The 18205-nt window shown below is 39.8% G+C and overlaps 1 protein-coding gene across 2 annotated transcripts; it reads right to left on the bottom strand.

The window, feature by feature from the left end:
- Positions 1-26: 26 nt before the first annotated feature.
- LOC113053397 (serine/threonine-protein kinase LATS2-like) lies at positions 27-17835 on the bottom strand. 2 transcript variants are annotated; one of them, XM_026218381.1, is made up of 9 exons: positions 17611-17835; positions 15705-15929; positions 15204-15595; positions 7438-7570; positions 5890-7343; positions 5137-5719; positions 4827-5009; positions 4614-4720; positions 27-4150 (listed from the first exon to the last, which is right to left on the bottom strand). In XM_026218381.1, exons 3-9 carry the CDS (start codon positions 15552-15554, stop codon positions 3620-3622), a joined length of 3342 nt encoding a protein of 1113 aa, XP_026074166.1. In that variant the 5' UTR covers positions 15555-15595; positions 15705-15929; positions 17611-17835; the 3' UTR covers positions 27-3619. The 2 variants fall into 2 exon arrangements, with proteins under 2 accessions (XP_026074166.1, XP_026074168.1); XM_026218383.1 differs by having other exon boundaries at positions 15689-15929.
- Positions 17836-18205: the final 370 nt, after the last annotated feature.

An 18205-nucleotide genomic window follows, 5' to 3' on the forward strand; every position in this document is an offset into this window, starting at 1 on the left:
CATCACTCATTCAACAATACTCAAAACAAGAGGATGATTTGTTTAATTTAATTTAGACATATACAATTTCACATGAGGACAGCAAAAGCATTTTTTAAACATTCTCAATTCATACATACGTGTAAAAAATTAGATATAAATCCAAATGCATACTGTCTGTAATACTGTAGACAAGGGGGTTCAAAAGTTAGCTCAGAAAAGAGGAAAGTAAGAATAAAAGGATACAAAAAATATGTATATCTGTATAAATATATGTTCAATAGTAACAGTATTATTTAATACAGTTAAAAGATTACAAATGTCAAAAAGTCCCAACCCATTCATCCATTAAAATACAAAAACATACGTTACAGAAAAAGTCCCATCATCACACAGTTCTAAATACAGTCAAAGATTGTCAGTCAACATTTTCAAAAGTAAATCACAGAATCCATCCTAAACAAAACACACACATTACATTCAAAACCTAAACCTGACTCTGTGAGAGATTCTTAGAAAGCACATGCTTTTTCACTGAGTGGTCCATTCTTCACGAATATGGGGTAGCAAACATCTGCCAGACTTGCTTTCGCACTCCATTGAGCACAATCAAGTTGACTGATTGGAAGGCATGATACCAATTGAATTGGAGTTGGTGTATGCATTTGCATTATTTGTTAATGGTACACTTTACTTTTAGGAGTGATTGTGCTGATACAATATATAAAACAAATATCATCGACTGTTTTTTTTAAAGCTCTTCCAGTCAGCGGTTGTACAGGTTGTTTGACAATATTGACTGCAAGCACGTAATCACATGATTGTCAGTCAGCTTGAGATAATAATTCATAAAGAGAACCTTCTGTGCAGTGATGACATATCACTACAAATGACTGGATCTCAGAAAGACAATATTAAATGGACTTATTGCAGAAATTCAAAACCATCCTTATCACTGATCAAATGCATACAAAGCGGTTCCATATTCATCCTGCTATGACATCCATATACATCTCCTTCAGAGTCTCAATGACAATCATTCATTCTTGGTTCTTTTTTGTCTTTCTCAAGCTATTCCAACTAAAACACCCTCTCTCTTACACTCAGGACCGGCCTGAGAGCAAAGTGAAGGCCTTTTCCATCTTTTCCTGAAATACTGATCAGCACATGGTACACACACCCACACATTCATTAGAAGGCACACAGTTCGTCTTACACCAGCTCAACCACACTGACAATCAAAACCACACTTTATACAAAAAGAGAGAGAGAAACTATAAATGAAAGTATGATGATAATGATACTTTATAGTGTGATATTAATAACAATAAGCAGCATTGGGTCATGAAACTACACTGAAAATATATAAATCAATATAAACTTTTAGATAGCATAATTCAGTTTTAAAGTTTTAAAGGCTATTTGATGTATTTAGAAAACTATATAATGTATTTTCTGTATTGCACATAGCCATACCATCAGATACATTTGTCTTTCCTTTTAACACTTTTTTTTTTACCATTTCTTAAAGGTTTCTGTCTCAGAGTATTATTTACATTTCAGTCATAGACTGTCTTGTTATAATACTGTGCTGTGTGATCACTTTAAAAAGGTGCAGCAGCCTTGATGACAAAACATTTTTGCACTTGTTCTAATACATCTGTTTCAAAGTTCACTGATGGTGACAGACAAGATAATTTCCAGTGGATCTGGATGAAAATGAACACACGCACACACACACACACACAACAAAAACCACCCGTCTGACTTTTAAGATCTTCTTATGAAACTAAATGCAATTAAGATATTCTGGGAAACAGGAAGAGGATAAAGCAGACAGAGTTATACGATGGAAATTACATCAGTTCTTCTGCATAACAAGAAAAGGAAATAGCTGGAGACCCAGCTCTTGTAATTTTGTTCAGTTGAAAACCAAAATGTTGTAGATTTGTTCTGGGTGGCCTGTTGCATGTCTGCAGCTCACCTCTATAAACGATATGTGATGCACAGATACACTTAAAGCAGCAGATGAATGTTACGCAACTATTGAGAACAGGTTATCAGATGAATAAAGCGACTAAACGAACACACTTGCGCAAAATGAAAATGTCAATATCTCAATGTTTTGTGTGGTATTTAATTTGGATTAATGAATGTTACCAAGCATATTACTGGCAAGCAAAGAAACGCAGATTTAGGCCTTTTTAATTGTCCATATTTTTTGTGACATTCATTAATACCACACATTATGACCTCAGAATTTACCTCTCAAGTAATGGGTTGTTTGAAGATTTTAAAGATGTTTATATAAAACCTTTAACAATAATGGGAGTTTTAAGATCCCAAGTCCTTGAAGTGCTGGCTGTACATAAAACATTTTGTCTCAATATTGTGTCATGTCTGAGAGCACCATTTGACATAAGGCGTGAAACAATATGAAAGACACTGTATAATATTTACAAAAAGGCTGTGATATTAAGTGTATTAACTGCAAAATACCGCATGATCTTTTAGACAGACTTTGCATGAAGAAGTGAACTAATACTGTCAGTTCATAATGTAGAAGTTAAAATCTTTAAAAGAATCCACATGACTGTTTACAGTGTCACGTTGAACCACTTGGTGGCACCACAAAATCTTCTAAAACATTTTTTGTTTTAGACCAGACTGCAAAACTCATTTCCTGGCGGGCCAGAGCCCTGCAGAGTTTAGATTCAACTCTAATTTTACACACCTGATCCAACTAATCAAGTCCTTTAGGCTTATTTGAAATCTGCTTGGTATGTGTGCTGGTGTAGGGTTGAAACAAAACTCTACAGGACTCCGGACCTCGAAGAATTGAGTTTGACACCCCTTTCACTTTAGACTAATAAAGTGAAAATTACTGGGATTGTATGATAGGAAATCTGCAAATCCATACTTCAGAAAGTATGTTTAAAAAATGCAAACCTCCAGTTGTGACTGACAGCATGTTGCATGTATATGCATTTATATTTTTGTTGGGTTGCACTAGGGAGGAGAATAGTGATGTTTCTCTCTGCCTTTCGCACATCTCCTAATCACACTCTGACCATAGAGCCACCATCCCAAGCCCAGCTCTCTTCTGATCCCTCACCATGGCCCCCGGTCTTTGGAATGACTATGTTAGCATCACCAGGCTGAGAGAGGTGAAGGAAATGTTCAAAAACATGATGTAAGACTGGGATCTTTTCCCGCATAAAGGAATGGGGCACAGTTGAAACAGACCACACTAACCATAAGAGTAGAGTGGTTTGACTGACAAACCACAGTGCAACAGCTGCACACATCTGTTTTTGTGCTCTCCTAGCAGAGTAGCCAAGTTTATCAGTCACACCAACGTCCCCATGAACTAAGCTGCATTTCTTGTGTATTTCCTTGGTCCCAGGACAAAGCTTCAGTCAACTTTTTAACAGGCAAAAGATGCAGCATAATGCTTTTGGAGGAATAAATATTTCCCATGGAACTTTCTGCACTCCATTTCTGATGTTCTTCCATGCATTTAACCTGTACAAAAACACCCTGAAGAAAAGGTAGGGTTAAAAGGACGTTTAGGAGATGCAGCGTGTTAACTGACAAGGTCCTCTATGGGTAAAGGTAGAGCAGCATGAACACCACATTCTCACACATAAACCGGCTCACACCCTTCCCCTTGCACTTCCTCCTCATGAATCTCTTCCTCCTCCAGCTCAGGCTTCAGGGTATTAGCCCCACTACTGCTGGGTAGGTCGTGCGTTGCCTCGGGGGGCTTGGGATAACGGAATGGGCAGCCGTTATCATCAAAAAACCTCCGGAAGGTGAACTCGTAGAAGGCATGCTCAGGGTGTTTGCCATGAGGAGAACAGAGGATGTCCCAAGTGCGGGTGCTGTCTCCACTGTCACTCCAGGCCCCTGGACCCCCCTCCTCTTCCACAGGGTCAAAGTTGGATGTATCCATGGGGTGAGCAATTTTCGGTCTGTATGGAGCAGGCTGTGTGCGAAGATTGCTGGAGAAATCCATCTCTGCAAAGAATGGATGAGCCTTTATCTCTCCAGCCCCGTTGCCTCCTATACGCTCTTCAGCTGAGCAGCAGAGTTGACCAATGATATCAACTGCCTCTGGACTCAGTTTTACTTGTTGAGGCACCTGCAGAGTATTCTCCCAATTTATCACCTGTGGAGGTAATGACCACAACATTATTCCTATTTTCCCAATTCCATATATCCCAAACATGTATAACTTCACCAAAGAAAACCGGTCTACTTCAGCCATATAAGCAAAGGAACCTGTGGAGGTGACATCATTGTTGTAGCAGTGCCTCTTCCCTATTGTCACAATTCTACAAAACCCAAACGGTTATAACTCAACCAAAGATGACATGTCTTGTTTGTTTACATCAAGGGTGTCCAATCCTTCTCCTAGAGGGCCACAATCCTGCAGAGTTCAGCTCCTTAATTAAACACATAAATCAGCTAATCAAGGTCTTCTGGATTACTAGAAACTTTCAGCCAGCAGTGTTAGGGCAGGTTAGAACTAAACCTTGCAGGACATTGGCCTTGCAGGAGCAGGATTGGACACATCAGTTTACATGAACCCTATGAGAAAAAAACTAAGAAAATGTATACAAAGCTCTTACCTTAAGCTGTGTCTCCGTTGGGGTTGGAGCAAGGAAGGGTGGCTGGCCAACCAGCATCTCAAACAGGATCACTCCAACACTCCACCAGTCACACAGCTGTGTGTATCCTGCACATCAAAAAGTATTACACTTAACAAGAGAAGAGATCTATGAACACTTGCACTTCCTAGTGAAAACATTGTACTTCCAGGCTGGGTTTGTGCAAGGTCTTACCTTTGCGCAGAAGCACCTCAGGGGCGATGTAGTTAGGAGTGCCCACCAGAGAGTGTGCCAGGCAACGCTGGTGTTGTCGAGTTGCCCGCTGTTCCAAAGTCATCAGCCGATCACCACAACGGCAGTTAGACACATCATCCCAAAAGTCACTCGGCTCCATACTATCTTGCCGGATATGGTTCCCTTTGCAAGCAGGGCAGAGTGTAAAAGTAAAGACAATCAATTTGTTTGATAAACACTGCAACAGTATTTAGGCCACTTTCAAACAGTTTGAAGCTATGAGTAACACCTTATTTTTCATGTAGCTTACCTTTTTGGTAATACTTTGAGTTGTGAGTCCAACGGAAGCCAGTACACAGACCAAAATCAGTCAGTTTGATGTGTCCATCCAGGTCAATGAGGATGTTGTCCGGCTTAATATCTCTGTGGATGAAGCCCATCTTATGAACACTTTCTATGGCCAGCGTTAGTTCTGCCACATAGAACCTGGCTAAGGGCTCTGGAAAAACCCCCATACGGATCAGCAAGCTCATCATATCTCCTCCAGGAATGTAATCCATGACAAAGTACAGGCTGTCTCTGTCCTGAAATGAGTAGTACAACCTGACTACCCACTCATTGTCAGCCTCTGCCAAGATGTCTCGCTCTGCTTTCACATGGGCTACTTGGTTTCGGTTCAGAACATCTTTCTTTCGTAGAGTCTTCATGGCATACAGAGCCCCTGTGTCCACTTTGCGTGTAAGACACACCTCACCAAAGGCCCCAATGCCGAGTGTCTTGATTTTGACAAACATTGATTTGTCCATCTTGGCACGTCTTAGTCTGTTGTAATTGGATTCCTTCTGGTAAAGCATCTTTCTCATCTGTTCCTGCTCTGCCTCTGAAAGGCCCGCCTGAAGGAGTGGAAGATACAGAAGAGGGTGACTTGATTTAATAACAATGCAATAATGTTTAGACTCGATATCGAAGCCTCAATAAAAACAATAATTTACACAACAATTGTCTGAAATACAAATCATCAAACAGTGTATTTTTTGGTTAATGGAGTTCTAGCACTGGTTACCTTAGACATCTCTTGCTCCAGCTGCATCCTGCGATTGAGTTTCTGCTGATAGGTCTTCATCACATTCTCCACATGCTGCTCCATGTAGAACTTAAAGGCGAAGGGAGAATAACTCTTAATGCGCGACTCCCGTTTCTCTTCATCACGGGCATTCTTACGCACAGGCACAGGTGAGGTCTGAATCTGCTTCTTATCCTTCACTGCCTTCTCTCCTTTGCCTGTTTTCACTTTGTCTTTGGAGACAGGTTCCTCTTGCTTTCCTACTGAGGCACTCTGGACAGTTCTACTTGTAGCATTGACATCTTGAAGTCCACCCATGGCTCCATTCTCCAGGGATGCAGGCTCAGTTCCAGATCCAGCCAGGAGCAGTGTTTTGGGGTAGGGTGGAGGCGGACAACGGTGTTCCTGATTGGGCTCCAGGGTAAAATTCTCATCTGGCATATATCCGTGAGATTCTGGTGCTTCCTGGGCTTGGGCACTCAGCCAGCCTGGATGGCATGGTCCCACTGCTGTCTTCGGCTCAGGCCTCATGACCCGTATACTCTTTACAGGTGGCTGGATTGGTGGAGAGGTCACTGCAGTTATTGTGTTAGTCACCTTCTGGTGGTTGTTAAAAGAATTGGTCCTACTGGGGACACGTACCTCCCCTCGAAAGGGACCCTGTGGCTGCCTAGCTGGAGGAGTCCCCTCAGGACCTTGGGCTCCTGGCCAGTGATGCTCATAGAGGTCGAGGTTCAGACTGGCCCTGGAAGGAGTAAGGAGGCCTTGAGGAACATCAGAAAACTCACCGCCTATAGTACCAGGGGAGCGCTGCATCATGTAACCCTGGTGTGCGGTGGGACTGGCTTGGTGTGGGTGCGAATGTGGTGGAAGATATAAGTTAGGAGGATAGCCACCAGTGTTTTGGCCCATTGCTCCTTTGCCTGACATATTAACATAGTTTTCGGATGATAATGGGGTCATCTTACTCTGGAAAGAAGCACTTCGTTTTACCCCATAACTGGAGGCTTCTATCATATGAGGCATGTAGTCATAATGAGTGCCAGGACCTCCCGAGGGCTGAGGCTGGATTTGCATGGGTGGTCCAGGCACACTGTAGCCCATCATGGGCTGGTCTATCCCACCAGCGTATCCTTTTTGCGTGGCTGGACCAAGGGTGTACAAAGGGTTTCCAGGGTTATTTTGGGGAGCCATGCTTGTGGAGTAGGCACCCATACTTGCGGGACGACTCATTGGGTTTCCCATGGTAGGACCCTGTGAATTGTTGGCAGGTGGTGGCATGTAGTTCATGACAGGTGGTCCACCCATGTATGCACGAGGAATCTCACCCTCAGCCCCATAACCAGCTCCTTCATACAGTGGTGCTCCCATTTGGTGATAAGGTGGCATTGCACCATCCCCAGTGCCCTCCATTGCCGCCCTGTGGTCCATTAAATTTGGCATGCCAGTTTTTCCTGTAAGGAGTTGTAAAAAGGTCATTTTTATTTTAAAGGCAGTCCATCATTCATAAAATGAATATAGTAATACGATTCTTAACTGTGAACATACCTGGGGAAGTCTGTTTGATGACACGTACAATCTGTTCGTTGTGAGGGTCTAGGTAGCCCATTTTGCTAATGTATTCCAATGCTGCCTCAATGTTACGGCTGCCAGTCTGTTTTAGGGCACGGACTGCCATTTCCTGTTTCAGAAAATCAAGCAATGAGTCATCAGAACACAAGCAATGCATGCATTTTTTGGTTTTCACAACGCATTTCCTATCACTATGGAAAAATGAGGCACAACTTCTTAACTCATGTAAGGGTTTTAAATAGATGCTGAGATTTAATACCACTTAGAACTTTTAAAGACAGGAAATAAATTACCGGTAGGCATGGCACTTTGTTATAACAACAGAGATTAATTTAAATTAAATCACTATGTGAAGCAAAGAAAAGCTACTGAGGCCACGACGGCCACTAAATTCCCACAAATATCCCCACTTTTCAGGACAAGCAGCAAGCACAATAAAATCTAGTTCTTACAGAGAAATTAATGACTGGAGAGACTGTAATAGAGTTGAAATAAATAAATAAAAAATTTACTTTCAGGCAAAGTCAAGGCTTCATGTAATAAGCAATGCTCTAGTTTAATTTTGTTTACTTTCTTGAGCAAAATGAATGTACATATCTTCACAAATGTTTTCATCAAAATTGTTGGTATTGTATGGTTTTGGTATTGGTTATGGAAAATTACCTTCGTGAACCTTAGTTATTTAGATACATATTTACACATGAACATGCATGTAAATATAAATCAACCCATAACATACACACACAGCATATAATTGTTAAAATAACATTCCCTGCAGATGTTTCCTCTGCAAGTTAGCACAAGCTCCTTCCTGTGCCAGCTCACAAGTGCACTATGACCAGACCGTTGCACATTCGACCACACGTCGCACTGCGAGACCCTTGAAATGATTAATAAATTTGAAGGTAATACTTATGTCACATTGATTTACATTTTTAAACTTCTTTATATTTGTCTTAAATTTTTATAATTATATTAAACATGTTACAAGTTACAACAATTCAAATTTTTATTTAGAGACTTTTAAAATTCTTAACTTAAATCTTTGCACATGATTACCCACCATGCAACAACAACTCTGTTTATCTATAGAGACCTTTAGTTTCCCCTAGTCATATTTTGTGACAACTGCAATCCAAAATCAAACAACTCCGACATGCACAGTCTTCTGTGAGGAGACCCACACCTATATGAAGAAATCCCCTTGAATGGCAAATGACCTCATTCACAAGACATTCTGCCCAAACCAAATCTACAGCAAGCTGTGTTTCACTGCCTCTGGTGGTCAAACATTATACTGCACCAAGCATGCCATGGAAAACGGAAAAAGAAAAGAAACGAGGAGAATAAGTGCCTAATACAGCACATACTTCAGTTTATGTTTTCTATGCATTCAAAGAACAGCAAGTAGATAAATATTATGAAACTAAGATAAAGTTAGATTGATTGACTCTTTCAGAGTTTTGGTTAGATGTCGCTGACAGAAAAAAAAAAAAAAAATCAATGGGCGTAAACAAGCAGCTATATAAACTGTGGATACACACAGTGCCACATTCTACACGTTCCCTGAGTAGTTTCGATTAATCTGTGTTTTGCCATCTAAATTGTCTAAATGCTTATTTACACAAGTCGGTACTGTACAAAATACACAGGAAATACTTCAAATACAAGCTGTTGGTCTGTGATCGCTGCTCTCAGGAGTGCCATGGCTTTTTGTTGCATTTCATCACTGTCTCCTCCAAGGGTGTGTGCCTTCTCATCCCCCTTGGTGATTTAAAAGGCGCCACTCTCTCTTTAAAACACACACAACAATCCAACATGGACTTGTGTTTGGTTTCGGGAAGGGCTGGGTCTGGTTTGGCCCCTGGTCAGAGTTTCAGCCCTGACCTCAACTGTCATGGCGACAGATGTTCAGGACATTCCACGAGCCAGGAAGCAAGAATTCCAGCTATGTGGAAATCTGTGCTTCAATCTTGTTTTAAATTGTCCCTCCTCCTCTCTTTATTTTTGAGATCATTCTGTTCCAATGTGCCTTAAGCGGTCATTTGGTTGGTCCCAAAATATCTCGTTTGTATTTACAGCCTTATGACCACAAGCCTCAATGCTACACTAGACATTCAATTTCTGGCTGTGGCATCGGTAAGCACCCACACGAAAACACAAACATTTCTTTCTTCTTCCTTAACCCAAAACTTATACTTTAAAACTAGATATATTCTTCTTGAATAATGTATATAAGTGACATAGCTATATCCCTATTCATTTTTAAAGGTCCCGTTTTTCGCTTTTTTGAAGCTTTGATTGTGTTTACAGTGTGCAATATAACGTGTTCATGTTTCGCGTGTAAAAAAAACACAGTATTTTTCACACAATTCACCTATCTGTATACCGCTGTTTTCACGGTCACAAAACTCTATAAAGTCCCTCCTTCAGAAATACGTAATGAGTTCTGATTGGCCCAGCGGTTCCTGTGTTGTGATTCGACACCAGCTTAGAGCAGGCTGACCTCCTGGTAATGCAATTGGACTAGTTTTGAGAAGCAAGTGGGCAGGAGCATGTGCTGGAGATGTACTTATAATCACAGGAGCGTTTTTCTTACTGACGAGATGAGCATGAAAATCACGTTCGTTTTTTTCCACAGCCCTAACATCTAGTTAACAAAGCTAAACAGCATTGCCCTTTGTGTAGTAAGTTACAGAAACTGTTAAACACACCAACTTAAATAATCAAAAACACTTACTGGTTGTGGTCCATAAAGAACTCCTTCTCCAGACAAAGAGGGAACTGCTCCATCTTTCAAGAATAATCTTTGTGCGAATCCGGCATTAAACTGATTGAGATGGAGGAAGTTGTCCTCAGCAAGCTGTCCTCAGCAAAATGTGCTGCACATAGTTTAACATGTGGATTATAATTTTCGGGAACCGGGTTCAACATAAATTGTAACCATTAATCTCCAAGTACAGCGTCCCTGGGAAGCCCAAACCAAGATGATTGGACTCCGAGATGAAAATAACAGCGTTTCAACGACATGGCAAACATAAACGCAGCTGTTCCTTCTTCTCCGTCAGAGCCCAAACAAGACCACGCCCCCCTTTTTGTGAATTTATGTGGGCGGAGGTTAGTCAAAAAACTGTTTTAGTGACGTCATTACTGCAGGAACTAGAGGGCTGTAGTCCAAACGGGTCGTTTTTTCTAGGCGAATTCTGTTCAATAAAATATCTCGCTTGGCATTGAACTTTGAGCTTTGAAACTTTACAGATATTATTTATACTCTAACAACAACATTACGCATTAACTAAAGTTTAAAACATGGGATCACGAAGAAGGGGACCTTTAAGAGGATCCACTTTGACCTAAATTCTCAAACACATTCCACCATTGAACATGGCAATGAAAGCCATATGGAGGACTCTTGAGATACAGGACATCACCATCACTGGATGGAGATATGGAACATCATCAATAATGTAGTATAATAGCTCAAACAGCATTTAAAACAGCCAAGCATTGCACTACCAAAGCCAAGGTCATGGGTTCAAATCCTATATGTTCAAATGCTACATGGCTATACATGAACTGATAAAATACACTACCACTCAATATGCAAAAGCAGTTATACTGCAGTTACACATTGCTGTGTAATTTGTGTGGCCAAATCCAACTATAGCGACCAAACTAATGCATCTTAGTAAAGGACCAGAGGCGGTCATTTACCTTCCTGGAATGTACAGAGGATCAGGGAGGAACACAGGCAACAGTCAGAAGACGAAGGAGAACTAAAAATTCCAAGTCAGACACCACAACTGAGTCATTCTACAATAATGACTACATTACTAATAATAAAAACCATGCAGAAATGTATGCCCAGATCTTATGGGAGGTCTAGGTGCATGTGGTGTACGACAGAGGAACAAGATTCAAACTCTGAACTTTTGGCCATGCTAAATCTGAAAATGGGAGAGGCATGAAGTCAGACAGACTGAGCCACAAAACACAAATTTCATGTTTTTGTAACAACTAAAAAACCTTTCACCCACACATAAAGACCAGAAGAGGGACACTGTCTGTGTCATTCCTGCTTACTGTATTTCTGCAGGGGAAACTGTAACACCCATCTACAGATGAAGTGAGCACTTTCTCTGTGTTTATCAATGCTGTGCATGCTGTCCCATGAATGCAGGGCAAAGACAAATCAACCTACGATTGTGAAATTCCCATTTGCCAGAGAAATGTTATGCTCTTAGTCTTGTGATAAACCAAATGCCTTCTTTACATTTTTTCCCCCTGAGGGCAAAAAAAAAAATGTTTTAAGTACCTGTCTTCAAATAGAGGGTTGTAACTTGTAACCCAAAAATACTCTTCTAATGATAATATTAATGAATTGTTAATATAACAAATTTTTGTTTTGGGAGATTGACCACTATGCATAAACTCATCATAGTACATAAAATGATAATTCATACAAATAATAATCAGCCAGCATCAGGACCGACAGCAAAAGATAAAAACAGTCAAATATGTATCCAAACAGCGTTATCCAATTCAAGTCTGTTTATCGGACTATACTTTTTCTGATAACATGTTTCAGCTTCCAGAGACCTAAAAAAGCCCCATTCCAGTCTCTGTTTAGCCATGTCATAAAGGCAGCTCGGCTCCCTTCAGCTAGGCCTCGTAATTCCACAGGGCCGTGGTGGATTTTTCGGTGGTGTTGTGCATGGGCTTGAGCACAGCATTCCTCACATGCCTAATGCAATCACAGAGCTGCTCTCAGAGCTGTATCTGAACATTAGTAGCAAAGCCCCAACACACATTCATTAATGATCTGACAAGGGGAGACAAGGAGAGCCGAAAACAAAGCACACTCATATTCTGTTTTAAACTGTAGGACCTGTGGTCTCCTGCATGTTTGACACAAATGAATGAACAGGCTTTCATCAAACAAAAACAAAAAAAAAGAGAAGAAGATACTGTCCTCATTTACCCCTCATGTCGTTTCAAACCTGTATGACCTTCTTTCTTCAATGGCAGTGTTACTTTAATATTATTTATTTACTATTTAAAATATTTATATTATTTATTTAAGACATTTCAAATTTTATCTATTTTTAATATGTTCTAATTATATAGTATTATTTCAGTTTAATTTCAGTTACCCAAAATGATTTTTTTTTCAGGGTTTAGTTTTAGAATAATAACAATAATACCAACACTGTTATTAATGTGTTTTGATGTGTCAAAAAAAGAAAGTCAATTCAATGTCACCGAAACGGTTCAGTTGCCAACATTCTTCAAAATAACTTATTCTGTGTTCCATAAAAGAAGTAAAGTCAAAAAGGTGTGTAACAGTATGAGGGTGAGAACATAATAACAGAACTTTTGGGTGAACTATCCCTTTTATATTTAGCCACTAGACTTCAATACAAGGAGCAGAACACATGTGATATGTTTAACTAAATAGTGATTGCACAACAAACCCCATTGAACAGCAACACAGATACATCGAATCAATCAGTTACAAAACACTACAGTAGTAGTTTGTTCAAGCATAGTAGTTATACATTAACACAGATATGAACAAAAACAGAATTGAAACAATTCTGTATAAATGTTTGTATTTTGAGTGTTAAAGGTGAGAAATAGATGTCACACTGAGCTCTTCATCAAAAAAAAAAAAAAAAAAATTATATATATATATATATATATATATATATATATATATATATATATATATATAAGGGGTGTAACGGTTCACAAAATTCACGGTTCGGTTCGATACGATACACTGATGTCACGGTTCGGTTCGGTTCGATACGTTTTAGATACAGCAAAATGTAAAAACATCTCAACTTTTCAGAATGCCGCAAGCGCACCACGGGTCATGTGACAAGAACCAACCAATCAGCTTCATCCTTTCCCGTAACAACGTTGAGAGCTCAGCCAAGATGAAGGAACAGCTGATCATAGTTGTATATGGATTGCAATTTTGAAATAAATTCAGTAGCAGAGCTACTGCAAGCGATTTTTAGAGCTACAAATCCATTTATCCTTTGCTGAAATTTCCGCGTCTCATGGAGAGAGCACGTCATTGTTGCTTAGCAAAGACAGACGCCTCATTAGCGCTTCTGCCCGAGCGCTTTGGAAAGAAAGGAGGAGAAAGACGTGCTTAGCGTTTTCCACGCGTTTTTAGGCACGATATGTGAACGGCCCCTAAGGCGCTCGCTCACTCAGCACGCGCTGAAGGCTCGTTGCAAAATGTCTAATGCATTTAACAGACCAGAAATATAAGATCCTAAAATAACCAACAGGTCTGGTGTTTGGGTTGGATTCCCTGTAAGCTATAGCCTAGTGTCTAAATGCTGCAGGGATAGTTTGCTGCGTGCATGTTTCTCCTTTTTTTCGTCTTTTCCCAGATAGTACTGACGCATATATCCCAGATATTCCCGCTTTTTTTTTTTTTTTTTTTTTTGTAATCCCGCTGGTGTACCCTGTCATGTTGCAGATGCGACATACCGTTGTTTTTTTATCCACCACTCTCTTGCCATCACCATTATAGCTTAAAGGGAATCCAAAGTGCACCCAAACACCAGACCTGTTGGTTATTGGAGGATCTTCTCATTTCTGGTCTGTTAAACGCATTGGCTATTTTGCAACGAGCCTTCAGCGCGTACTGAGTGAGCGAGCGCCTGCTGAGTAGCCTAACATAAACATATAAGATGGTGTTTTTTTCTTCTTCGGGAGTGTCAGGGGCGTTGCCTGTTACGTTGTTTGGGTTATTGGGCTACCTTGTTGAACGCATATCATTATATTTCTTTCTCTCTCTTTTTTTTTTTTTCAAATATAATTAATTACTCCAACGAACCGTTCGGTATACATAATGCGTACCGCGTACCGAACCGAAAGCGTCGTACCGAACGGTTCAATACGAATACGCGTATCGTTACACCCCTAATATATATATTAATAAATATAAATTGGGAAAACATTCAATATTATGCAATGATTTAAGACCTGGATATGTACTCCACTGGACGTCTACTGTACAGTGTTCAAAAACCTATATTTGCAGAAACATTTTTGAATGGAAGTTTATTCAATTAGTAGTATATACCTTTTTTTTTATTAAACCCTGATCACTATTTACACACAACTTACATAATTATGTATTACTTATCTATCTCTCTCTCTCATATATATATATATATATATATATATATATATATATATATATATATATATATATATATATGATTAAGTTATTGTTGTTGTTTTTATCAACAAGGACACATTTAATTATTATAAATGTTATTTTAATGTATCTATCTATTCATGAAAGAATCTAAAAAATATATGGTAATGTTAAGATATTCAGATATTAAGCAGAACATGGTATCGTAGTAGTATTGACTGCTGAAAATTATTCAGCTTTACCCTCACAGGGATAAATGTGTAAAGTTTATTAAAATATAGAAATCATGTACAAACTGTAAATAAACTGTACAGATTACAAACTGTAATCATTTTTCACAATATTACTGTTTTAATTGTATTGTTGATCAAATAAATGCAGCCTATGTAAACACAAGAGAATTTTTTTCTCACCAACCACAAATAAATATACACACACAAAGGTTATATAAATACATTATTTAAACCTATGTTATAATATGTCATTATTTTTACTATTTACATTATCATCTGAAATCCATATGCATGCATGTATCTCCAACAGAGGCATTCCTTACCTGATCACAGCCAGCGTTGACGAGATCCTGCAGCATCTGTCTGTTGACTTCACCAGGATGTCCTGAGCTGGATCCTGGGCCTGATTCATTGGCAAAAGGCAAGAGAGACTTGCGGATCTCTCGCAGGGCATTTTGATAGTTGGTGAACTTCTGAGGCTGCCGGAGTTGTTGTTGCCTTCCAGCTTGGTCTTTGCCCTTAGAGTCACCTCTGCCCCCTTCCCCGCGAGCGCTCCCTCCGTGAAGTGCCAGGCTCACCAGCTTCGCAGGTTGTTTCAGTCCCTCCTTGATCTCCTGCAGGCGCTGGCGCGTGTTGCCCACATATGGGGCGGCAGGGAACGTCTTAGGCCTCATGAGTGAATGTGGCCTGTACTCTCACACACAAATTCTTCACACTTGGAAACGACAGAAAGATTCAGTCAGTTAGTCACTCACAAGAAATCCTAACGGCAGCAGAACTGTACAATAAGACACAGCACTGTACACACCCAGACTCAGTCTGACCTGAATAGATAACAGGCTGCAGTGGGAAAGATGCAAGGGAAGATTAGGATTCCTGTTGTTGCTCGTCTTTGTTGCTGCTGCCTCTTTGGCTCTGGCTCATGCTGGATGCTGGCCAACTCACATCCCAGCACCCCTTTCAGGGCTCACACTCCCCGTTCTCCCAAGACATGTTAGGGGTTACGTTGGTGTACTTGTTCCATCCCCGTCTGGTATGCATCTTTGCCTCTGGAGACAGTGTTAGACAGAAGGGTCAGGGTGCGGTCCAGGCACGTCAAGACCCTGCATCAATACTCTATGTCAAATGCCTGAGAGTCTGAGTAAGATCGGACATCAGCACCTCTGTCAACAGGTTTATCACTAAACACATGCACATCAACTTCATATAACTGTGCTGGTACTCCCTTGAAGCAGAATATTCAGTCAGAGGAATAGTAGCATAGTCTTAACGCAGCAGCTTATGGTCATAAGGCAAACCCTTATTGTAGATGCAAAATCAAACTTCTACACAACACAAACAGTACCAAAACTTATACAGCATACTTTGTCTTTTAAATAAAGTTTCTGTACCTTATAATTGCCACCACTGTCAAGTCAAGATTTTTTTAAACGTGATTTCTAAATAGAGAATTATACTTGTAAGATCATTACAATTTTACACTTTTGCTTAATTATTACTCAAAGGCAAGGCTAGAGGTGGGGTCACAGGGGCCCAGATAAAATCTGATTGTCTATTTCATTTACCATGTTCTGAGGAAAAAAATTATATAAAATTAATTATGAGAACAAGAATCGATTTTTTTTTTTTAATCTTGATACATAAATCAGGGAAGTTTACCACGTTATGAAAATGTGGTTCCTGTAGAGCATCCACATTTTCACGTTTCACATATATATAAAATTCAGAGAGCAGATCACTTAACAATAGTAACCATCGATACACAAATACTTTTACTGTATGCTCTCCTATACTTGAGGTTTGCCATTGTCACCAAGAAGAAAGAATTCTTGAATGCACATTGAACTCCACAGAATCATACTGACATGAAATGAATGTGGCCACTCTCTGGCCGTCACTACTGTTGTTGTTGAATTTCATAATTTTATGAACACAAACTAAATATTTTGACAACACAAAGCACACAAGAACAACAAATGTAAGTATGAAGACAGATCCCAGCACATGTCATCACGCATCTTACGAGAATAAAATAATAATTATTATTTTGTGGCTGGAGTGAATTATTCGGTGTCAGAACAATCATCGGCCCGTTATAGTACATCATTTTGGCATCACTAAAACATCTGATTTTGGGTAAACGTGACTGTGCGCGACTAATAAACAGCTGAAAAACAACATTAACATGCAGCTCGTGGAAGCGTCTTTTAACACCACCGCAGCTGACACGACATTTCATCATATTTTAAGATAATTCTAATATAGTCCGGTGTTAATACTAGTAAACGCATAATATATGTTAGGTTGAGTTTCGCTAAATATTTAGTTTTATCATATGTCTTCATTAACTGCTGTAAAATCGAGATATAAAGAATCTTACAAAAAGTTTTAACGTACACGATCTCACGTCATTCTCATCAGATGAACAAACAGTAACTCTTCAAAATGCTTTCATAGACACAAAGTATCTTTAAGGCGTAATAAAGTAGCAGGGGCCTAGAGGCTCCAGCGCTGTGAGGGACTGGAGCGAAGGAGCGCAGATCCGCGCGAGCGAGTCCGCATTCCAACGCTGGAGAACGTGCGGTTCACTCGGATCTCGCTTTAAATGACAAATACAACCTCCTTCCGACACTTTCAAAAGACATGCCAACGTAAATCGAATATAAACATATCTACAAAACAAGCAATGCCCAGCGTTTTAAAAGCTTTCTAAAGCTTTGAGCGACTCACCATGTGATTCAAGTGGTACCTTAATCCAAGGAACTGATTTAAACTTCAGTAAAGTTGTAGATTGTCTGTTTGGAGTTTTGTTGCCCAAGGATCGTCCTTCGATGTCCTCTCATAAAAAGCACACACCGAATAATATCCTGGGATTGTCCTCCATTTTCTCGCCACTCACGGCAGAATTAGAATGCAGTACAAAGTTGGAACACTTACTGCATTGTTAACATTCCAGAGGAGTCACGTGAGACAGCCGTGGACGTCAGCACTGCACATACATGGGCGGGCTTCCTGCACAACCAGATCCCGATCTGATGCAAGCTAGCAGATGTAATCACTGGAAAAAGATATTGACGGATTTTATGTAGTAGCCTTGTGTTGTTCGCTTAGACGGTACACATCTCATTATGATAATGATTATTAATGAAGTTATTAGAAAATATTTAAATAAAATTGTTTTCAGATTCTTCAGTGGACTCAGGTTGTTGAATTGTGTCCTTTAATCAATGAGTCACAGAAGTCTTAAGTAGCTACTAAAGGAAATCCCACAAACAAAAGGGCAGACAAAACACTCGCTTACAAGATTTGACACGTTCTGATGAAT

Source organism: Carassius auratus, chromosome 34, assembly GCF_003368295.1.
Source record: "Carassius auratus strain Wakin chromosome 34, ASM336829v1, whole genome shotgun sequence".
Lineage (NCBI taxonomy): Eukaryota > Metazoa > Chordata > Actinopteri > Cypriniformes > Cyprinidae > Carassius > Carassius auratus.